Source organism: Nyctibius grandis, chromosome 24 (genome assembly GCF_013368605.1).
Source record: "Nyctibius grandis isolate bNycGra1 chromosome 24, bNycGra1.pri, whole genome shotgun sequence".
In the NCBI taxonomy this organism is placed as follows: Eukaryota; Metazoa; Chordata; class Aves; order Nyctibiiformes; family Nyctibiidae; genus Nyctibius; species Nyctibius grandis.
In genome coordinates, this window is record NC_090681.1 from 973,283 (window position 1) to 991,918 (window position 18,636).

Consider the following 18,636-nt stretch of genomic DNA (forward strand, 5'->3'; position numbering starts at 1 on the left):
TTATTTTATTGTATTTTATTTGCATAAACAAACTTCAGGGCTTTGCTAAACAGGAACTGTTCAAGTCAAAACAAACCAAACTCTAGTTGGTGTGTGTGGGGAAACAGCACAGCAATCCTGGGGGAGGGAAGGCAGAGACGGAGAGGAGAGGGGGAGCGGTGGCCTTACAGCACACACACACTCGGCGTGGGCGCACGGACGTGCCTCTCACTGACTCGGCCAGGGAACTATTTGCAAACTCCTTCAGAATACTTTTAAGTAGAAGATAAAAAGAAATACACCATAATGGCCGTCCTTAACCAGCACAGGAGGGATCTGCCTTTTGTTTTTATAAAAAGATTAATAAAAAATATTGAAAAATTCTCATCTCCTTTTATATTTTTAACGTAGTAGAATTCTGAAGTTTCTTAGAAAACTATGTTACCTTGGAAAGAGCACTCAGGTTCACAACCAGCTGCACAGAGGATACACAAAATGCCTACAAGCAGTTTGGGACTCCAGCACACACCAGGCCTAACAGTGTACACAAACAGTGGCGAGAGTAGGGTGTCTTTTTTTTTTTTTTTTCTTAAACCATGCTGATTTTGTTAACTTTCAACATAAAAGGAAAACAATCATTTTTAAAAGGCCCTAAACTCAAACTGTTACATAAAAAAAAAGGTTTTTTTTTTTTTAACAAAATCATAGCAGTTTGGTCCCAACAAGTTAACATTCAGATGTTTATTCACATGCTTCATTGTTTTCTTATTTATAAGAACCAAAAATAGCTTCCAAAATTATCATTTAATTGATGTTACTACATACGTAAAGGCCTAAAATAAGTAGAGTATGGATTTAAAAAACTGAATACACAAATAGGGGAGAAAAATTTGAACTGGTGAGTTAGCCCCGACCTTTACTATTTCAAATTATAAAAGAGAAACAAAAATGTCAAGACTACCGGGTTAAGGTGGGCACAAACCAAAATCCGCATCGTCTTCAAAGCCTGTTACCAAAAAAAATAACCGACCATTCAATAAGGTCACAGACGAGAGAAAGGAGAGGATCTCACCCCGTAGTTGACCCTACTCAGTCCAGAAGGTAAGTCTTTGGGAAGATATACTCCACGAGTGGATCCAAGCATAAATGGTTTATGGTTCTAGTCCACGCTTAGGGAGGCTGAACTGAACGTGGTTAACTTGGGGGTTGCTCAGGGCTCCTGGCCGGGCTCTGCGCAGCGCCTCGGGGTCGCCCTGACAATCTCCAGCCCTGTGTGAACCCTCCCCCCGTGCCAGGGCCCTCGGAACACGCCGGCGCTGCGGCTACTCGGCCGTCGTCTGCAAGGTGTCCTTTTCCTCTCTGTTTTCTGTGCCGCTCTCGTCGTCTTCGATCTCTCCTTCTTCCCCACTGAACTTGTCGTGAGCCCACTTGGGGCTGGTGCTTGACTTTCGGAACATGAAGCGACCTCTTCCTCGGGGGAAAGCGCCCCGACCGCGGCCTCTGTTCACCCACTTGTCCGCGCCTTCGCCCTCGCGGTCGTCGTGCTGCACAGGAGGAAGCCAAGGACACCAGCTGAAACACACTGACTACCCACAGCGTACGCTCTGGCTTGTGACACGTAACCCTGCAGCGTGAACCAGCCTGGCATGTTTATGGCACGGTGAATGCAGCCATCTAAAGAGAAACACGGGCTTGTTTTGGGGAAGCAAGGCAGCAGATGAACGTGCCATCGCTACACAGGCTCTCTGGCCACGGCGACCGCTCCTCGCTGACAGGAAGCCCTCTGTGGAACATCTAGGGGTGGGCAGAGGACGGGTGTCTAGGCCTGGGGTACCATTGCTGGTTCTGAAACTCCATGATTTAGATATTCTACACATTTCCCCTTTATTTTCTTGCCAATCAAACCACTTGGGCACCTCCAGTCCTTATTGCTGGGTACTCAGGGAGTTTGGTAGCGCCGCTGTCAGGAATGCTTTGTGTGAGCTAAGGCAGAGGCAGTGGGTACACGCTGACATGGGCTGTGTCACTGGGCTCAAATCGATCCATTTCTGTACATAAATTGCAGCGTAGAGACTGTATACCCCAAAAATCTACAATTCTGCCTTCATTGAGATCAAAGAAAAATGCAGTAAAAAAAATAATCAAGGCTTGCTTGTTTGAGGCACAAGACTGAAATACTGCATTATTTAATGAGAAGATCAGGGATCTCAAGTACTCCAAATCAGGAAGAGAAAAAAATGAGTTAGTGTCTGTGTAAAACCACCTCTTTTTCAAAGAACCCTGACAGGATTCTCCTAGATCAATGCCTGTTGGTATGGCAGACTGCTGTCACAGAAAAAGGAACAGTACTAACCCATCCGGGAAGCTGGACGCTTTATGGGGACAGAAGAACCAAGAAACGTGACCCATCTGCACACAGGCTAACAGATTTGAGCTGTGTTTCCACAGTACTGTGAAACACGTGCTCTCTAACTGGCCTTTAGGATTTCACTTAATGGCAAACCACTCTACAATGAACAGAAACAAGTTCTCTTCAGTCATGAGCCAGAGGCTGCTTGTGAAGAACTGTCACATGAAGCCTCACCTGGTGGATCAGATAGTTTAATGACAGCTGCTGCTTTCCCCTCTGAAGTATTTAAGACCAGACACACCTGGAGTGTACATATGTGTTCCAGTACTTACGACACGTACCAAGTAGTACTTCTTGCTCTTCGGTGTGTACTCTGGATCCCACTCCTCATCTCTGTTTCGCTTCTGGAAGTCATTGTTGCCACCGCTGTTGCTGTTATTGTTGCCTGAAAAGTTGCCTCTGCCCCATCCTCTCCCTCTTGCTCTGAACTGCTGCAACAGCAAAACGTGGACGAAAAATAAAATGGTTGCAGTGGCAGTGCCCTCCCGCCCCCAGGGCACTGAGATACACCATCACTTCTCTAACCACCCAAGAACACCTTCAGCCTATCATTAAGAGCTCACTACATTTTAGGGTTTTCTAGCTCATCTGATCACAGCATCACAGTTTCTATAAAGCTGTTTAAGATCATGTAGAGGCGTTTCCAGAGCATCCAAGACAAAGCATCTGACAAACACAATGTGCACATAAGACATCCATGTAACTAAGGCGTAAGAACTGCAAACAATCAGCGTGGTTATGACCAGATGAGTCACTTGGGTAGCCTAACCCCAACTGACTGGTGCACGTCATGCTGCCCGTCGGCGTTGCTCAGCAATTACTAATGCACAAAAGCTTCCAGGCTTGATTCTGCTCCGTACATCTTGAGTTCAACTGCCCAGACTATATTCTCAGCACCCTGGTTTGTGCTCCACACCCGGAGCGATCATACTCTGGCTCATCATCCACAACCAGATAATGTCTCTGGGGTTTCTCCTTTGCGGTATGCTTTAACTGTGAAAGAGCAACACACAACAGCCACTTTTTGACCACTCTGGGAACTGACTCTTGGGGCAGGGAGGGTGGAGAACACTTACAAAGGTCCCTCTAGCTCTTCCTCTCTCATTTGGACCAGGGAATTCTTTAGTCCCAAGTCGGGACTTGTCAAAGCCTGTGGTGCTTTCCTCCCTCTCCTCAGTCTCCTCAGGATATTCCTCCGCTTTGACTGAGTGAGAGGACCGTGACGATGACGAACTGGATCTGGATCTCTCACGTACCCTTCGGTGTTTCCTGTTTCAGTGATAGGAAACAGAGGTGAGGGGCACACCAACAGGGTTAATAACTCAGCCGTGACTTGTTTGCCACAGAACCATTTCTTTCCCACTCCCCTATCAATGCAATGCTCTCCTTTTCCTCCTACGAAGAGGAAAAGCCATAGTAAGAGTTCAGGATCAGGTACAACAGGCAGACCTAACAGAGGTTCCAAGTCTTCTCCAGAAATAACTTGTTGCTTCTTCCCAAGGTGTTTACACCATCTACTATGAGATAAGCATGCATCTGCTGGTTTAGTCAAATGGAAAATTAAGCTAATAGAAAAGGATCAAATTAACACTAAAGCAAAGTCATTTAAACACGGCTGTTCTCTATAACACAACAGGAACAAGAAGGAAAAGTGACTCACCCATTCCGACACATGGAGCCTTCTCATTTACTTTTAACAATTATTTAGCCTTTCAGATAGATATAATGATATCAAGACGACACGCAGAGGAATAATTCATGCCACTGGAGCAGTTATGTCAAAAGGTGTACAACTGTATGTACGCGATGTCGTCTCCAACCTTAACAGCAGAAACATGAAAGGCAGAAGGAAATGGCTACTAGGTTTCCTACATACTTTTTCTTTGAGCCTTTGTGACTTTTCTCCGTTTTCTCAGTTGATCTTTCCCTTGAGTGACTTGAATCTCTCGAGTCCACCGATTCTCTGGATTTATCGCGTTTAAGATCTCTTTCCTTGTGTTTTTTACGGCGTTCAATATCAAGGCGCAGGTCAACAGGGTCATCCTTATATTTCCCTTCGGCCTACAAATGCAGGGAAGAGGGAAGAGTTTAATACGAAGGTTTACAGTGCACTAGTTCAGCACCATTACTTTGCTATTGACTGCACAGATTCTGGAGAACAGGAGTTTATCTGAATACTAATCAATAATCCATTTTAAGGTGTAAAATTATGCACTATTAGAATGAGTCTTTATTTGTCAGAATTCAATTTTCCTACTGCTTTTTAAGATCACTGCTTTTTTAACTTCTATTCTCCTCTCAAACAGTATTAGAATAAATATCCTGGTAATAGAGGAGGGAGAAACATGGAAGCTGACACTTATTGTACACCACAGCCAGTGAGAGACGAGAACAACTTGGAAATCCAATCCAGCTGATTATGTATCAGAACTACCGTGTGTCAAAACTGCCTAACAGCCTGCGGCCGTTTGTTACTGAACAGCAGCACGCTCGCTGTCCTGCTGACAGACATCATCTAGCAGGGTGGAAGGAATTTTAATCACCAGGTCTGGAAGCAGGAGTTAGGCAGAAGCAAAAGCTGTTTGCTGCTTCGAGATACCCGAGAGAGCGACTGCTGATCAAAGGGTAAGAGATGGAGGCCACTGAAATGCAGCAACCAAGTGCATCTGGGAGAGTGCCAACGTCCCACTGACATGTAGCCTTTAACACGTCTGTCAAGATTTACTCTGTGGCAGACGTCACCTGTAGCACTGCTTCCCCTCGCCTGGAAGGCACCATGTGGAAGAGGCCAAGAAGCCACCACAGATGGAGTGTGGGTTTTCTCCACGTAACCCTAAGAAGTCTGCTAATGCAGGCTGACCCTGGTGTTTCACAAAGCAAAAACCAACCAGCTGTATGAAAAACCAACAACCAGCTTTCATTTTTTTTCATAGTTAATTTAAAAAAATCTGGTAATGCTTGCTTTGAGTTCTATTTAAATGGCTACTTAAATAATGGATTAAGATAGTTTCTTTGGGAAATGAGAAGCTGTGTTACCTGTGTATACTTTAAAACCAGTGGTATCGGGATGAGATTCTGCTGTGGTTCTGACAAACATTTAACTGAGCAGCAGCACGTCTGCGTCAGCCTGTACACGGTGTTGCTACCAACAACATACAGCCTCCATGGCTGGGCTCAACAACTGCTACTTTACTCACACAGTACTAATCTTGGGAACCGTATGACTTGATATGCAACATACATCACATTAATCGTCTTGAATTAAATACAAAAGGATTAGTAATTCTCTAGCTATTAAATTTTTTACTTACATGAGTTTCTAAACACTTTTTTTGTTTAAATAAATATGTCAAATAACGCAGGAGTGAGAGCAGGCGTTTTGTTTTGGTATTTTGCTCTTCTACTTTCCCCAGGCAAAGAGCTTTAATTTCTACTCTGAGAATAAAACTGCTCCCAACACGATGGATGACAGATAAGTGACAAAATCATCAGCAGCTCCCTTATGTGGTACAGCAAACACCTATTTGGGTTTGTGAGGGCACGTCTGTTTCACGGAAGGCTGGCGAGCTGTTTGGAAACCACGTTTATAATACACTCTGCCAAGCTGATGCTCAGAGTTCAGGCCCATCAAATCCATCTCACCATCGTCCATGTCAAGCCACAAGTGTGTTTGGAAAAAATCGAAAACAAATATGAAACAAGTAAGGTTTCAGCAGGACTGTTTAAAATCTCTTCAACGTTCAACGTAAATATGTATGAAGGTGAATAAACAACGGTTAAAATCCGAAACATTTTACCTTAAGCCATTTTTATGATTGTTTACAGTGAGTGCAATGGCTTAACATTCATCTACTCAGAAAAGCTAATACACTAAATGCCAAATGGTCTGGATCTACTAAGACAAGTGCTGAATGTTAAAGTAACAGCAATCAACAGAAACGGTACAGTAAGTTGTTAGAACAAAATTTATAATCTGCTTAATAGTGTATTTGGTTTAGATAAGTATTTAGTTTTACTTTCCTCTTTTTGACATGCATGTCTTTTTGAAAACATGGTTGGAAATATTGCATGTATACAATTGATTTAATAATACTTACAAGCAGAAAAATATCACAAAAAGTCTCTTCTCTCATCATGGGCACTTGTTCCAAAAATCCTCTCTTTTTTCTCAAGCTCACCTCAATTGACTTTGGGGTCATTTACCATAGTCTAACCACTTCACAAAGGTTGTTGATACATTTTTAATAAAAATTAACCCTTTGTAGTTCATTTTTAGAATTATGCCCATCCTTAAAAGAAAAACACAAACTTAAGTAGAGAGTAATTTAAACAAAAACATCACTGTTAAGTTCATGCCCAATGCACTCATTTTGTTGAATTAAACTAATCAGAGTAACAGTTCACCTTGAAGCCAGGATCTCTGGAACTTTTCGTTTCCTCTTGAGAGAATCCATGTTTTCTAAAAGTACTGGGAGATATATCTATCCTCCTAGAAGTAAAGAAAGTACACAGAGATAGTCTTGCTCATAAGAAGGATCTGAGGTTTTTAGATCAAATGTAATTTAAAGCAGACCGATATTTCCAAAGGTACTTGAAACTCCCCGTATTTCTCCATTTTTTTGAAGCTAGTTATATACTTGAATTATTCCAGAATTATCCCAGAGTTTAAGAGAAGGAAATCTGAAATAGCCCTGAAACGTTAGACAGTGTCTAATGGCACCAACCTGTGAATTTCAGGGCTCTTTTTGTTTTTAGCTGCATCTTGTTCCATTCCTTTCTTTAGATATTTGGTAAAGCGTTCATTCAGTGTCATTCCTGAAGACCCAAAGTGATGCTCTGTTGGGGGTTTGAGCAAACAAGGCCAAAATATTAATACCATTTTTGTAAAAGGACAAAGCACATCAGTCCTACAGCTTGGGCAAATTCAGGTGCAGGACAGGTGAAGCACGCTGGTGATGAGCTCTAACTAATGCTGCTCAAAGACGCCAATTTCAGTCTTGAAACTAACAATTCATTGGAGTCACAAAAGCACTAGAACACACAAATTCTAAGTCACAGTCTCTCTGAATATTGCTCAGGTAAAAACAAGAATGCCTCTTCTGCCTTTCCAGAAGGAAAGTTATTTATGTAAATAAAGATGACTCATGATGAGGTTGCTATTCTCATCTATGGCACAGCTGCTGGAAAACAACTCTGAGCATTAACTGAGTGCATGAAACCACTTGTTTGAGCAAGAGAGGAGTGAACTTTCATCTGAGGGTACATGGACTTGTGACCTACCTCTTACATGATGGACTATGGTCACTATATGTTGAGCAAACAGTTCAGAAGGACTGCGCTGAGACTGAGCAGACTGAATATGATGGAAAATCGAACGGAATTCTTGCTCTTTTTTGTTGCTGTGCACAAGGTCACGACACAGCTTGCGCTCCTGAGCCAATATGCCACTTGGACTAGAAAAAGAACGGACCACATGAAATAGAAGAACAGGGTAAAGGGAAGCAGGTTAAGATGATTAACGTTTCAGAAGCTGGAAGCTGGCTGCATTTTTTACGTAGTATTATGAAGGCACCTAAGAACATTCAACAGCACGAGCAGGACGCTTCTTCAAACCTCTAAAATACACTGATCTAGGTTACTGTAATAATTCAGGTCACTTGTTATACTGTATTTGGAGGGCTGTGTGGGTATTAAACACTGACACCCTGTGAAACACAAGCCCACTCTTACACCACTAGCTGGCTGTGAGCTTTTGCTACTGTTCCTGAATTCTAGATTAACCTCTAACACGCCACAGAGCATGTTGACACTTACTGGCTACTGCTGTACAAATGAATTTTCTGGAATAACTTTTTACTGTCTTAACATTTCTTGAAGCAATGCTGAAGCGGCTCCCAGAGCTTCCTAGAGTTTCAGTAATGCTATGTTGAGAATAAGAGCAGTTAAACACACTCCAGAGAATCAACTGCCATTTAAGTGGTACTGTAACTTTACCGTACCACTAATATTCTAGCAGCAAGAGTATTATTCAGCCTTCCTCACACCTGGCAAGCATATGAGGATCTCAGGAGGAGAGACAGGCAAAAATCACTATTTAGACTTCTCAAAAAATAGCAAATACTTACCGTGCAAGATCTTCATCAAAGGAATCCATTCGAATATTGACCTGGGCCTCACGAGTAATGGAAAAGGAGGATTTGCCAGGAGCTAGCCCCTCTCCTTTGGTGCCAGGTTTCTCCTTTACCTCAGAAGCCTTCCTTGGTGGGGGGGAGGAACTTTTTTCCTGGCTTGATTTGTAAGTGGTCACTCTAAAATTCTTTTCAGGAACAAACCCCCTGTGACCTGGTTCAGCTCTCTTGGATGCTGGTCTCTCTTCTTTTTTTGATCTTTCAGCATAGCTTTCTTCCTCCATTTCATCAGGTTTCCTTTGTTTCTCTTTTCCAGGTGGCAAGAACACCACGCCTTCCCACTTTCCTGACCTATCCTCTTCTTGACTTTTACTTGAAGTTGCTACGACTTTAGACATAAATTTGGGCTCATCATCAAATTCCGAATCTTTGCGGCCCTTTGCCTTGTCTTTCTTTTCCTGATCATCAGTTTCCTCTTTGCCATAATGACTTTCCTTGTGGAACTCCGGGGCCTTCAGCTTGTCAAAGTCATCCCGAAACTTGTAGCGCTTGGGCGACTGGCTGCCGCGGTATCCCTTCTCCGAGTCGGCTTTGGAGGCATAGGAGTCAGATTTTGCCTTTCCGTCTGTTGATCCCGACTCAGAGAAATTCCCTTTTTCTTTAGCTTTTTCTTTTTCGACATTTGTTACTTTCTGTTCTTTGTCTTTCCCATTCTCAGTCTTCTGCTCTTCCAGATACCTGTTCATAAAACAGACATTACAGTAGTTCTCTTACTAAAAATCAGAGGTTAATGCTTCAGTTGAAAACAGTCAAATTTTAGAGAACACCAAGCTATGCATGTACAGAAAGCTGTCTCTAGGCCCTAAAATAGTTAAAATGTAAAGCAGATTACTCAGCCTGGATTTAGACTTTTAGTTCTCAATAGATTCAGCAAATGTAGAAGAAAATGGATATGCAGAACTGATGAAATGAGGCTTAATAACAAATAAAAAAACAGCTTACCCATAGATTCATTTTAAGGAAAATAGTAACATCTTACCCAGTCAGTTTGTTTACTTACAAACCTGGTTCAGGAGAACAACACATCAAAACTTTCAAACTGGGCTGTTCTGCTTTAAACAACACACTGGAAATAAAAGCCTCAAAAGCTACTTCAAATTTTGGATGCAAGTTTCATAGGTAAGCTAAATATTTCATGACCGACTGTAAATACAAATAAAAGCAAAAGGTTAACAGAGGAGAATATTTGTTTTGCTGGGAGAAGACAAAACACTTCTAGTGAGAGCAACAATTTATCACAACTTAGTTTAAAGCATCAGAACTATGTTTTAAAGCAGTCAACAAGCAAAACCCCAGCTTTGAGAACCAGCAGTAAAGCCCACGGACATTAGTTCAGTGCTTTGAGAAGCCCAAGAGTTACGGCTTTTTCTTTTTTCCCTTTTTCTATTTCAGACATCCTTGATACAGAGTAAGTCCAAAATAATTTTTAAAATAATAAAGATGACATTGTGAATGCTACTGTATCTTTTAAAACAAAGTGTCACCTTCAGGCACGACTCTGCAGTGGACTAACCAAGCAGAAACACGGGAAGTTGATGCCTTCTGTGTAAAGGAGGTCTTAATTTTAGTGATGATCTTGGTGCTTTAGTTTCTCGTACTACCCACATACACAGGCACAAGCACTGCAACCACACCTGCCTGAGGATGCTTGCAGCAGGACATGCAGTAAGATTTAATTAAATTGTGCTAGTTTATAGTATCTAATGCAATTCAAGAATGAAAAAATGTCTTTAACTGAAAAGTAACTAGCTTAGAAACACAAGCTTCCAGCGTGCACTGGAAATGCCATCGGGCACATCCTCACTGCAAGTGTTCACGAGCTCTGAACATTTTTGCAGGGAACCTATGCAAACTTTAGAACTATCCAAGTCACAAAACTAACCCCAACTTCCTACAACACAGGGCCAGGTCTGTTTTGTTCCATAATTCAGACAGCCCCAGACCCAAACAGCTGGCAGGTTGCTAGCATGGCACCCTGCACACACACCGAGAACCCTTACAGCGCTCACAGAGAGCGCCTACACGTACAAGCTGGCTTGGCAAAGTACTACAGCACATGGAAACACGTCACTTGCCTTTTTGAGAAGGCTCCTCCTCCAGGAGCTGTGGTTTCCTCCTTCTGAGATGTACTGTAAATGGAGCTGACTGGTGTTGGACTTTTGCACACAGGGCTCTTCCTTGTTGGGCTCAAACCTGCCGAGCCATGGTCAAACGGACTCTGATGAGAGCCTGCCTGAAAGGAGGTGCTGCTGCTTTGTAAAGCAGAGCTCATTGGTGATGGGTTGGACAGTGGAGGGCTCGACTTCTGCAATGGACTTGGCCGAGGAGAACGACGCCTCACCACAACAGACTGGAGAGGACTTTTTAACGCAGGACTGCGTTCCCTTGGGCTAAGTTCAGACACAGAAGCTCTTGACGCTGAACTTGTACCATAGGTGGTCACATCTTGCCATGGTTTCGATCCCTCAGATGCCTTGACGTCTTGAGCCACTGCTCCTGAAAATGGCTGCTCCTTAGACTCATCACCTTGATTATCTCCTGCAGCCTGAGATGCCCGGGCATCCTTGGAAGATGACTTTTTCTCCTTTCCAGACTTACGCTTGGAAGACTCAACTCGGCTATGATTTGAGGAAGATCGGGAAGAGGAAGACCTCCTTGACCGATCAGAAGATGACTTATCAGAATTTCTAGAATGACTTCTAGACCTTGGTGAAGGAGACCTTCTCTTGGGCGAACGAGAGCGTGACCTCCCTCTACGAGGGCTATAGGCTTGGCGATAATTTTGCCAGTTTGACCTGTAATTCCCATATCCTCCTCGGTTATACTGGCCCCACGGATAAAACCCTCGATTTCGGCCACGAAAATAATATGGTCTCCTGTATCCCCTATTATGACCTCTGAAATCCCGGTTCTGATAGACTCTCGGATGGTTCCTTTCTCTGTTATGAGATGGAGAATAGGATCTTGAACGGGACCTAGAACTGATAAAAGAAAACAATTACACAAATATTTTAAAGTTTATTCTTCTGTCACAACATAAATTGAAGCCTTATAAAAAAAGAATTAGAAAAATTAATTTCTAAGCTTTTAAAAGTAATTTATTTGGTTCATGCTCATCCAGCTGAGGCATTACACTTTGCCCTCAATAAATTGCAGTGGAAATAACTTGTGCCTGTGATACTGCCAAACAAATATTTGACTTCAGGATCACTGCAGAGGCCATGAGTACACGCTGCTCTCCATTCTTCTGGGATGAACATGGCCGCTTCCCAGCTTCACCAAAGGTGACATACCTCAAACTTCCAGCCCTTCACAGCTGGAGGCCAAGGTTATGCCTCACCTTAGATCTCCTTCACAAAGAAGTATTTCTTTATGCAGGTCATGCTACCACTATTGGACCAGATTAAAAATCTTCCTCTAGTGTCCCTCAGTTCTCTCATGTGCTTCTGAAATGCCGATAAGATGAAACCCCACTTCTTTGCCAGGCGAGTTAATAAATTGCTACGCCTCAACACGAGAAGAGCGGTACTGGAGCAAACAGCGCAGTGCTCTATAGTTCAGGTTTCAAAAGGGGCCCCTCGCCACAGTTCAAAGCTGGAGCTCCATCGCACAGGCAGGACAGCAGAGGGGTGTGCTCGCCCTCCAGCCCGACACCGCGAGATGGCACTGTTCGGTGTCCCTCTGCTCGCCCCGCGCCGTGCACGAGCACTCACAAGGAACAGAACTGAACCCCAGACAAGTACAAAGCCTGTAAGAATACAGATCTAAGTGGCAAAACATTAAGGGTTAATTGTTCCAATAGGCAGTTGTGTAACTGTTAAGTGTCCAAACTAGTAAGTTTAAATAGAAAAGAGATTTTTCCAAATGGAATTTTAGTAAATAATATTCATTGAACCTATTCCCGCAGTCCCTTCTTACATTAAGAGAGAGCCAGGCAGCTCTAACACACCCATTGCTCATACTCCAATAGACATGTACTTCTTTTACAGGCTGGCAATACACCACTCGCTGCTGCCTCCTCTCCACTCACACCTCAAACCCCCACAACACAAGGGAATACAACGCTGCCGTTGGAATTCCTACAAGATCAGCGTGCACCCATGCAGGGATGAACTTTAGTTCTGTTTTTATTTTTTCCACCTATCAAAGACATTACAGTTTAGCAGGAAACAATCTACTCATACTATAGTCACTGCTAGCAAACAGTGATTATTTTAACATATGCTTCATCCTTTCCTTCAAACAACCAAAAAACCTACGCAACTTATCTGAGACACTTCCTCATCTGAACAACAACAACAAGAAGGAAAAGCACAGAGGCAGACGGCAAGAACCAGCTGTAAGGAGCCCTCATCACAAGCACTAAGAACACACACGCTCACATTTTCAGACAACTGCTGCATTTGTGATCAATTACCAGCACGGGACCTGTTGTACACCGCTTCCAAAATCTGTTCTATGATTTTAGAGAGGCGTGCACCAGGAAAATCTCACTCCAAAAGTTGCAGAGACCATTTATTTTTTTAAAAAGATTTCTTGTAGAGTAAATGTTATGCAAAAGAACCACCGCAAGTAATAATTCTCCCAGCTCTACCAACCCCTGTAGCCAGTCAGCTGATACACACTGCTCCACTTCTCAAGCACCTACCATTTTACAATAGGTAAAAATGAAAAATAAAGTCACAAAGAAAGCAAGAAACATTAGGCAGACTCCAACGTGGCAACACAGCCATTTTTGTGGTGTATGCTGAAGTACACAATAATGGATTTTTATGCCAAGATACCACAAGACCTACCTCAGAGCATATCCTAACGCCACACAAGATGGCTTGTCTGTACTAACTCCCTCCATTTTGATTCTTTTTTAAAAAAGGAGTTATTTGCAAAGAACAAGTAGATTCAGCAGCAGCACAGAAGAAACAATCATGTCTGCACAGGGTGCCTTTGTTTTCAGCTGTCAAAGTTCCTTCACGGCTAGGCAGATATTCCCAAATGACCACGTATCTTCCAGCATTCCAGCTTCCTTCTGCAAAGAACTGTTTGACTCAAGTCTCCGCCTCTAATTTAGTTTTGTCATGTCCTTCTCTCTCCAACTGTACATTTATTAGAGCCTCTGCATTTCAACAGTCTCTTTAACTGTTAGCAGTTGCATGTTTTTACAGCCTAACGATTTTCAGAATATGTTATTAATTTAAGATTAGTGAAAAAGCAGCTGAACATCATTATACCCAGTCCAACTGGAATGTCTTTGCCAGATACAAAATGCTTAGCCAAAAGAAAACAAAAACACAGATATCCTGATATCCAGGGAAGAGATGAGCCTTTAAATGGCCTGATCAGAAGCAATTCACTGCAGTGAAATTAACTTTATCTACTTTACCCATCCAGAACTATCATTTCTGTTAACTGACTCCTGTATGCTGAGGGGAGGGGCAGGGAAACAACAACAAAAATTGCCTCTACCTTCCATAGCAGTATCTTAAACTGACATTAAAACTTGTCTGAATTAATTTTTAGAAAGAGGGGAAAAGCATGCAATGTCTGCAAAGGCTCCTCGAGTGTGGGATCAATTAAATTAAAAGCTTAAAAAAGCCAAAGACGTTTAACAAAACAAAGGAGCACATTTTGCTATGGACCTAACAAAATGAGCTATAGTAACAAAACCACCTTCTGATTTAACTGTACATTAGAGTACCTGTTAGTATTTATATTAGGGGAAAAAGACCTGCACAGAAAAGAGAAATTATTGTTCAACAAAAAAACATGCTACAGAGACCAGATTAAGGGCTCAAAAGGAGAAACAATCACAATTTATTCTCCTGGCTCATTGAAAGCACTTCAAAACAACTCAGGCTGGCAGGAAACAGCCTAAGACACAGGACACTATCTCTCCTAGAATCTAATCAAAGTCTTTCCCTGGAAAAGAACTAAGTGACAAACCATCTGAACGGGACAGAAAGGAAAAACACAGTTACACCCTTTGGCTTCAGAGCTGCACGCACTTACCTAAGTCTGCGTTTCCTTGACCGTGAGACAGAACGAGAACGGGAGCGAGATTTGGAGAAGGAGCGTGAGCGTGATCTTGATCCAGACCTCGAACGGGAAGAACGGGATCCAGACTTTGATTTGTTAGTTTTAGACATCTTTGCAAGCACCTGTCAGTTGTACCTGAAGGAAAGGGGGAAATAAAAGCATTTGAAAAATGAAGTCATGGGGCAGATTTGAGAGAACAGGCAACATCTGGCAGCCTGACAAACTACAGAGTGACATGGAGATCGATAAGACTGGAAACGTGATTGTTTGGAGTGGCTGCCGAATAACAGGTGAATGGTGTTGGGCTCAGAACAGAGGGTTTATTTCAGTCTAAGGAGGAAATCTGCAAAAAGAATTAAAGGCTTTCAACCCAGAGTAGTGACAAATCTGAGTGCCACAGTTGAAAGCAGAAAGTTAATGCAAAACCCAGGAACAGGCAGAGGCCATGCTGCTAGCTTAAGCAAGAATACTTTTAAAGAGAAAAACCATTTCATTTCAGTCACATCGCTATCAATACAGCCAGCTGTCACTGGTTTAAAGAACAACAAAGAAATAAAAAGGCTTACCGTCAAAAAACCAAAAAAACCTCACCCCCCAAAGTCTCTAAATTTTCAGAAGGAATCACGAACAAAAATGATAATCCAAGATACATGAATATAAGGCCATTTGCACAGATCTGCCTCGCTGTGAACGCTCAGGTTAAATCCTGGACGTACGTGTCCTGTCTGCTTGTGCAGTTTATGCAGTTGCTATGATCAGTTACAAGCGTGTATCATCCAGTGAGGAGTTCTGTTGCAGCCAAAATAATTCAGACGTCCTTCCAAATATTCACAGAGTCATTCAAACACTAAAGACAGAAGAGATTACACTGTAGCATTAAATGACTCAAAATAGCTGTAATTATGAATTACCTGGGCTATTTTCAGGAATGCATCCAGGTAAAGAGTCCCTTAAAAGACATTTCAGGGAATACAGTCTGACCATGTAATTGTTTCAGTTACACCACTGCCTGACTTGTTCTCTTGTAAGCATCAACTCTGTATCAATGAGCAAGATTTTCTGAAGGATTTCATCATCTCTTACCTCCAGGGAAAGAAGAATATTCAGGACTATTAAGTTAAGAGGGTGAGTGGCAGATTGTTTACATTTGAAGGTTGATACAGGTTGGCTTTGATTCTTTCTTTCAGCTGGTCAGATTTTCCTGTCAGTATCCAAAAGTCAAAGGTGTAACACAACAGTTTTGCAGCTTCCAACAGGGCCCTGCACAAACTTTCCCCTTCATGCTACCAACAGCCTCCTTTCGTGACCTGCCTTCCACGGAGGGCCGTGGAAGCAAACCCAGCGTGGCAGAGGCTGGTCGGGAGAGCTCTAGGGCCTTTTCTGTCCAGCTGTTACAGCGCTCCTCTACTGTAGTAACTGTTGACCTATTTAATCACTGTATCCAGCCACAAACAAAATTCCTTACAATTTAAAACTTGATCATGGCACAAAATACGCTCCAGCTTTTGAATCCCTGTTGGTTCCAGCATAGTTCTTCAGCTTAAATGGAAAATGCTTTGGCCCCTGACGGGGCGAGGAGGAAGCGGACTCCACTCCTTCGCTCCTGAGATTAAGTTCCCACTCTCCTTTCCATTTCCATTCCTAGAAACTGGAGGTTTCAGTAGTGGGCTGGGAAAGGGAGTAAGTGCTAGTCTGAGTTACATGTTTGGATTGCCAAGTATTCCACATTAGCAGCTGGTATCAAGATTTGAACTCTGCAATTCCAGAGGTAGCTGACAAAGCTGAGAAGAAAATCTGCTCTCTTTAAAAAAGACAAAAGTTTCATTCACAACATCAGAAACAATTTATTTAGCATTTAACAGAATTCCTTAGGAATTTCTACAATAAATTACACTTTTCTCCCCCTTAAAGTTAGTAAAATATTGCATAGCTGTAAGTAATTTGGGCAGAAGAAAAAAAAAAGAAAAAAAAAATCAGTGTACTGGTAGATTTACAGTTCTGCTTGTATCTACACATGTTCAACAGCAAAATTGTAGTTATTGAAAAAGTTTCTTACCTTACTGACTTACCACTCAGAGTGAATCTGTACACAGTGTTACTGATGTTTTGGAATTTTACACAGAACGCATGAAAAATGATACTAAAAGCAGAGAAAAGTCTGGACACACAGCTGCCAGATCACAACTGAATATATTTTTTATTTGTCAGGAAACATCCCCAGTGTTAGCAAACAAGAATACTGAAGCAATTCTCAGTTCTGCAGAGCTTGTTTCAGAGATTTTCATCCATGCTCGATCACATCTGATCGATTTCTCTGCAGATTGTCCATTTGCACCCTGAGTCAGGAAAACGGAACTCACTCTCGTTCGAAGCTGTAGGTTGCAACACCCACATGAGCAAGATGAAGGCTGCCAATGAGACTGCAAGGAAACCTGACCTTCGTTTAATCAGTGCACTGAAAAGGCAACTTGCTATTATACTCTTCTATCCTCTTAGGATTTGTGACCTATCCTCAACCTTTCAAAAGCATCACCGGCAGGTCACTAAGTTATCCCAGCTCCAGGTAGAGCTGGCACGCCTATAAAGATTTCAAATTTGTCCCTGCATTTCCAGGATATGTCTAAGGGCCTTGCAGTGTAATAAATCTAGAAGTAGAATTCTAGGTGCTTCAGATGAAGCAGACACTTCAACTGCAATTAACTGTGTTAATAAAAACTTATTACTGGATAAACACAACACATGCATTTTTAAGAGCTGGATTTTTATTAGAGCTTATTTATTTCTAATATGTAATCAGCACTTCAGCTTTAAATTAGCAAAAGTGACTAATGAATAAGAGCCAGAAAGAAAAAAGGAACTACATTGGTACAAGTTTGGCCTTTTTTCCACCTACTGATTAAAAATAGAGACATGTAGGTATATAAACACAACCGACTGAGTACTGCTGCTGCTGTATCCATTTTAAGCAAATTCCAATGTGTTCACTTTCCATCACTCTCCAAAGCCAAATTACATATATGGTTACCAAATACTCCAACTACTGCCAGGGGACTTTCAGGAACAGCACAACGCCCATCACAGGAGCAACTGCTGGGAAAGTGGGTCGTTGTTCATCATGAGAGCTGGTGCTTTCCAGAAATGGGAAGTGGGCTTTTATTTTAAAAATCATGTTACATGTTCCCATTCTTCCCTGTCGCTATACTAAAGATGCTACATCAATTCAACTGCAGTATTTTAATATATTCTGCACTAGAAAGTATGTAGGAAAACAAAAATATTTTAATGTTTTCTGTTCTATTAGGTAAAAAAAGGCAGCAGGGATGAAAATCAAAAAGCACTGCCACTGAGGAAGCAAAGTTCATTCTTATGCATGGTCATTCTTCAGGGAAAGAATGTGTGAAAGGACCACTTATAAACATTTCCTTTTAATTTACTAAATACATCTGTTGAAACAGCAACATTTCCTAGTCTGTTGGCCAACACAATCAAAAGTTTAGCACAGTAAACCAAAACATGGAAGAGAAGCAGAAGAAACAAATGGTAATAGGAACTACTAGAAAATATAGGAAGATGATCTAAATTGCCTCTCAGTATCAGAGAGCTGCTCCCACCTGAATTCTGAGGGGCTTTCATACAATAAAACCAGAAACAAAGCTACATTCTGTAAGGAGATTACAAATGTATCCCATAACCTGTGTAACTTCAGGATAGCTCTCTACTAAATGACAGCCCTATAGTTCAAGAACAAACTACACTTCAACATACTATCACCTGGAAGTTACTTTTATTTACACTGAACTCTGTACTGCTTGAAATATTTTAATAGACTGATATAATTAAAACAGCTTTCACCACAGCTCTTCTGAAATAAATAATTTTCCAAAAAAAAGCACATGGTTAGAGCTGACTGACCAAGTGGAGTAAAAGTGGCAACAGCTCTCAGTAAGTCCTGAGAAGGCCCCAAAATAGATTTTAAAAGTATTACTTGCTTTGAACTGTTTAAGAGTCTTTGTGTTTTACTTTGAT

At 42.0% G+C, this 18,636-nt stretch overlaps 1 protein-coding gene across 10 annotated transcripts in view; it reads right to left on the minus strand.

Annotated features, from left to right (window-relative positions):
• THRAP3 (thyroid hormone receptor associated protein 3) overlaps positions 1–18,636 on the minus strand; it is a 30,944-nt gene continuing 12,308 nt past the window's right edge. For 8 of the 10 annotated variants that reach the window (XM_068417630.1, XM_068417622.1, XM_068417627.1 and 5 more), the window contains 10 exons: positions 14,584–14,745; positions 10,653–11,558; positions 8,515–9,255; positions 7,670–7,842; positions 7,114–7,225; positions 6,794–6,878; positions 4,266–4,450; positions 3,466–3,658; positions 2,671–2,820; positions 1–1,523 (listed from right to left, as the gene is read on the minus strand). In XM_068417630.1, coding sequence (XP_068273731.1) covers positions 1,302–1,523; positions 2,671–2,820; positions 3,466–3,658; positions 4,266–4,450; positions 6,794–6,878; positions 7,114–7,225; positions 7,670–7,842; positions 8,515–9,255; positions 10,653–11,558; positions 14,584–14,720 — 2,904 coding nt within the window. In that variant the 5' untranslated portion in view covers positions 14,721–14,745 and the 3' untranslated portion in view covers positions 1–1,301. Of the gene's footprint in view, positions 1,524–2,670; positions 2,821–3,465; positions 3,659–4,265; positions 4,451–6,793; positions 6,879–7,113; positions 7,226–7,669; positions 7,843–8,514; positions 9,256–10,652; positions 11,559–14,583; positions 14,746–15,176; positions 15,458–18,636 lie in introns of all 10 variants that reach the window. The other 2 variants (XM_068417624.1, XM_068417632.1) reach the window with 2 other exon arrangements.